Raw genomic sequence first — 5096 nt, 5'->3', positions numbered from 1 at the left:
CTGAACCCAGCTCCAAAGAGAAAGGAACAATAACCGGGGGTGGATGAAGGTGGCCTGTTGGTGGCCTCACCTCCGAAGAGAGCCTTATGTCCAGCCCTTGGTCCCCAGCCCGGCCGCCTGGCTCACCTGAGACTTGGTAATGGTGCCATCTGTCACTTTGCATCTTGCGTTGCCAGTTCCTCCTGACCATCACCCTGAGGTGCGGTATTGTCGCCGTCTCACAAAGGAAGTGGTCGAGGTTTGGGGGAGTTGAGTCACTTGGCCGCTGTCCTGCAGCTTGTGATGGACAGACCTGCATCTCACCCCCAGGCATCCTGACCCGAGCGCGGGTACCAGCGGCATGTCCTCAAAGGAGTCATCCCCCACCCCACCTCCTCTGGACTACACTGAGAAGCCAAAGGCTGGTGACAGAAAGCATGTCCTCCCCCCACCCAAGTTGCCAGAGCAGCCATACGGTGGCCTTCACCGGGCGTCACGGCAGCTGCGATGCACATTTATCCTGCAGCGCAGGTCGGCTGCTGTTTGCCAGACTGCTGTCCCGGGGCCCGGGCGTGTGCCGATGGACAAACGTGGCACGTCCCGGCTCTCAGAGCGCGTGGTATGGTGCTCCACTGTAAGCTCCACGGGAGCCGGGGTTTTTGTCTGGTTTGTGCCTGCTGATGGCATCTGTGAATACTGGCTGAATGATCCATGTCAGATACCAATATGAAAATCGCGTTGGAGAGAATCCAGGGCCCGTCTCTGAGATGGGTGACATTTGAGCCGGGACCTGAGTGAAGGGAGTGCCTGCTGTGTGCCCGGCACCATGCTGAGCTCTCGACACGATCGTGTTATTCAGTTCTCACCCTAACATGCATGTGCTATGATCCCCATGTTACAGATGAGGAAACCGAGGCACGATCGTCATTGCAGCTCATCCTTGCAAAGCCAGGATTCAACCCAGACTCTCTCTCCCTGGAACCTAAGCCATAGCTTCTGTTCTGTGACAGCCACAGAGAGAGGGCCAGGTGTCTCCCTCAACTTCCTAGTCCCTGGCCATCTGGAAGTCAGGCCTTTGGCGACAGGGTTGTTAATGAGGCAGGTGGCCACCTGTCTCTATGGTCCCAGGCCACATGGAGACCTAGAGTTTGGCTCTGGTGACAGTGGTTGGTTGGGTAACTGGACAGAGCCCCCTGCTGGAACCTTTCTCCTTGGGGAAGGACACCTGCTATTCTGAAACTTGGCTCTTGCCAACAGAGGTCATGCCCCCTGATTGAGCCATCTGCTCCTTGCCTGCTGGCTTTGCCCCAGAAAGGCACAGCTGGAGCCCTGGGCCCTTCCCTCAGCATCATGCAGAAAACAGCACGTGCAGGACAACTGGCCGAGAGCAGGGACCTGGGTGACTGGCAGGGGATTGTGCTGCATTCAGCTAGCTGAGGGGTTCAGCCTGTGTCGTCATCGGCGGTGACCTTGTGGAGTGGGACAGGAACCATGGCAGCCAAGGCGATTGGGCTGCAGCCGTCTCCTCTGTCCCTGTTCTCCTGTGACAGACATGTTGCCTAAGGACAGAACAGCCCAAACCCGCTAGTGACCCTCACATTGGTCAGACCCTTTGAGCATCTTCCTCACATGAAGTCAATCTTTATATTAATTCTTTGAAAAAAATAGTATTGACCCCATCCCCCATTTTAAATACAGAGAAACCCACGACGTGCATTTAAATGCTCATTCATTCCTTGAAACATGTTTGAAACATGAGCATCTACTAATGTTTTGTCTCTGTTCCAGTCTCCCAGGTAGTTGGTGGCACAGCCAGGATTCAAACCCAGGACTTGACTCACTCCACAGCCTGTGCTCCTAGCCGCGTGCTGTAGGGCCTCCCTTGTCTTCCTGTGTCGGGGGTCAGGGGCTCTCGGGGGTATCTCTGGCCAGGAGGAAGCCCCTGCACCCCTGGTGGTAACACCACCCCCCCACCCCACCCCCGCATTCTACCGCCTCACTCCCGCCCCCCCCCCCATAGTAACGCCCCCGGCACTCTCCCCCTGCAGGAGAGCGAGGATGCTGTCAAAGCTCTGGCCAAGGAGAAGGACCTTCTGGAGCGTGAGAAGTGGGAGCTGCGGCGCCAAGCCAAGGAGGCCACGGACCACGCCACGGCACTGCGTTCCCAGCTGGACCTCAAGGACAACCGGATGAAGGAGCTGGAGGCCGAGCTGGCCATGGTGAGACCCCCCTCCCCACCCTGCCTTCGCCCACCCGGGGCGGCCGCTGCATCTTCTGGAAGCGACGTGCTGGGAGACAGGGGGATGACATTGGTTCATCCAACAGTCCTGGAGTGGAGTGGAGTCCAGTCAGGCAGAGCAGGGCCCCAGAGTGGGCGGGATCGGGGGCAGGGTCTGTGATGATCAGTCATCTTCATTGCACATCAGCCCCTGAGCCTGGAGCAGCCTTTCCCCCCACCTGCCTGGGGTCTGGGGTGTGCAGGTCCTGGGAGACCATCTACTCTTCCACATTCCACTGGCTACTAAAAAAAAAAAAACTTGTTTTTATTTAAAACACATATATTTGTTTAGGAAAATATTTGGGAGAAAATACACCAAAAAATTAACAGGGTTATATTTGGGTACTGTGATTACAAGTGACTTTTATGTCCTTTATTCCTCCCTATTTTCATCTGTAGTGAAAATGTCTAACTTGGGTCGTCATGAAAAAAAATGGTTACTTTTTTCTAATCCAAAACAAACTTTCAAAATACTTCCAAATGCTGTGTTTTCTACAGAGGCGCACAGCCCACAGGTAGTGACCGAGAGCCCAGGTATGTCTGGGCCCGGCGGGAAAACTGAGGTCCAGAGCCCTGCGATTCTGTTCTGCCTGCTCCTGTGTGACCTGGGGCCACTCACTGAGCCGCTCTGGGCTTCAGCGCCCTGTATCTGGAACCGGGGTGGGGTGGGCGTGAGGGTCTTTATGCCACCTTGCCTGCCTCTCTAGGTGGCTGGGAAGCTCGAGGGAGCTCAGGGCTGAAAGGGTCTGTGAAACAGGGGCCCGGGGTTCAGTGTCACCAGCCGGGTTGGAGACTGCGCGGGGACCCCCACCCCCCCGAGAGGCCAGGAGGCCTCCGTGGCTCTGTACGCTCCCGCAGAGCGCTGCCGTGGTCCAACAGTGTAGTTACCGCCGTGATTTCTGGGTTCACATCCACCCCCATCACTTTCTAGCTGTGTGACCTCGGGCAGGACCCTTTACCTCTCTGGACCTTGGTTTCGTTGTCAAGTATGAAAAGCATAATTGCACGTATCCCATGAGGCTCTTGTGTGATTTCCATGAAATAATGCAAGAGAGGAGCCTGTGCATGGGGAGTGATGACGTGACCAGGTGGAGGTTTTCTCCTCATTTCCTTCAGGACTGCAGGCCACCCCATCCTGGGTGGGGCCGGGCAGGATTCGTGGGTCCCTCCTGTCTCCTTGTCCGACGCTGACCCCTAGTGATGAGAACCAGAAGTAGCACAGCTGCCAGGTTTGTCTTGGGTGGAGGCTGGGGCTTCCCACCAGTGGGGTCTGCGGTGCTGGTGGCTCTGCTGCCACCTGCAGCCCAGGCAGAAGCCTTTCAAGTTGCAGGCATGGGAAGGAGGTGCGGGCTGAGGCAAGGACCCTGTTCTCCCAGGTCTGCCCTGTGGGCGGACAGATGTGACTTCCTGGCCCTGGAGTAGTGACCTCAAGCATCCAAGGGGATTCCAGGGGCCATTAGGAGCCAGACCGCCCTGCTTCCACTCCTCCATGCCCGGACTGTTCAGCCTGTTTCCATTCTGGCCAGTGAAGCTCAGGTTCTTGCCTCCTCCTCCCGGCAGGCATCAGACCCTTCTGCGAAGTGTGAGTAGTTAGGGTGAATGTGCGTGCAGCTCAGGGTGGCGGATTTGTTGTGACAAATAAAAAAAGGGGCTCAGAGGCAAAGGAAAGGGGTTTTCCTAAGAGCTGTAACAGCCCCAGTGTTGCTGGGGTATCTACCTGACTGAGGTCCCCTCTTGCCCACCATCTGCAAAATTTCACCACCTGGAGGCCTTCAGGGCTGCCGGCTCCAGGCAGTGTTGTCAGCTCCTCCGACTGCCAGGGCAAGACCAGAGGGAGGGCACCTTCCCACATGTGTGCCTTATGGCCTTGGGCTGCAAGCAACAGAAAGCAGCTCTGGCTAGTTTAAGCGCACAGGCGTGCATTGGAGGAAGTCAGGGGCCCACAGGCGTAGGGGGAAGGTGAAGAAGAGTCAAAGCCAGGGCGGCCGCAGAGGAAGCAGGATTCCATACTGAACAGTCTGCTCAGTGCCCCCCCCCACTGGGGAGGGGACATTTCCTGATGACTCCTGGCCAAACCAGGCATCACCACTGCTCACAGAGCAAATTCACCTCTGTGGCCACATTGGCCCAGTCGGGTCCACCCTGTGGGGTGTATGTCTATCTATTTTTAATATATTGTTTTATTGAGAGATAATTCACATATTATAAAATTCATCCTCTGGAGATGCACAGTTCACTGGTTTTTAGTATCTTCACAAAGTTCTGTGACCGTCACCACTCTTTCCACAAGTTCATTACCCCAAAAAGAAGCCCGGACCACTAGCAGCCACTCCGATGGGGCACATGTGCTTGTCGTGTCTGTTTTACACATGCAGAAACGGGCGTGGGCTTCAGGAGGCTCGCCCAGAGCTGCCCAGCGACTTGAGAGGCAGAGCTGGGGATTGGCCGGTCCCCGGGCTCCAGGAGGTGACCCTTCACCTTCAAAGCCTTGGAAAGGACGATCAAGTGCTGACCTGAAGGAGACACCTCCCCTGACCAGCCATCACTCGTCCCTAAGGCAGGAGACAGGGTTGCCGGCCCCTGACGTCACGGGCTGCCCGCAGGAGCTGGCTTCATGCTGGACCCTGATGGACCCTGGAATCCCCTTGGATGCTTGAGGCCACTACTCCAGGGCCTAGTGTTCAGTCAACGCTGCTTCTCCCAAACAGGAAACGGTTCCTACGTTTACCAGAAACTCTGGAAACGGGGGTCCTCGCCCTCTGCACCGTTGCCATTCGGGGCCAGATAAGTCTGCCTTGAGACCATGCCGTGCGCTGTAAGATGCGTAAGATGTGGCCGC

At 56.5% G+C, this 5096-nt stretch overlaps 1 protein-coding gene across 1 annotated transcript in view; it reads left to right on the top strand.

Moving 5' to 3' along the window:
* Positions 1–2529, top strand: part of LOC105310276 (kazrin-like) — an 8160-nt gene extending 5631 nt beyond the window's left edge. The window contains exon 2 of the mRNA XM_011386465.2: positions 2028–2529. Within this exon, the coding sequence (XP_011384767.1) occupies positions 2028–2378 (351 nt within the window). The 3' untranslated portion in view covers positions 2379–2529. The remainder of the gene's footprint in view (positions 1–2027) is intronic.
* The last annotated feature ends 2567 nt before the right edge of the window (positions 2530–5096 follow it).

This window comes from Pteropus vampyrus, unplaced genomic scaffold (assembly GCF_000151845.1).
Source record: "Pteropus vampyrus isolate Shadow unplaced genomic scaffold, Pvam_2.0 Scaffold1831, whole genome shotgun sequence".
In the NCBI taxonomy this organism is placed as follows: Eukaryota; Metazoa; Chordata; class Mammalia; order Chiroptera; family Pteropodidae; genus Pteropus; species Pteropus vampyrus.
This window is presented reverse-complemented; position numbering and strand designations above follow the sequence as displayed.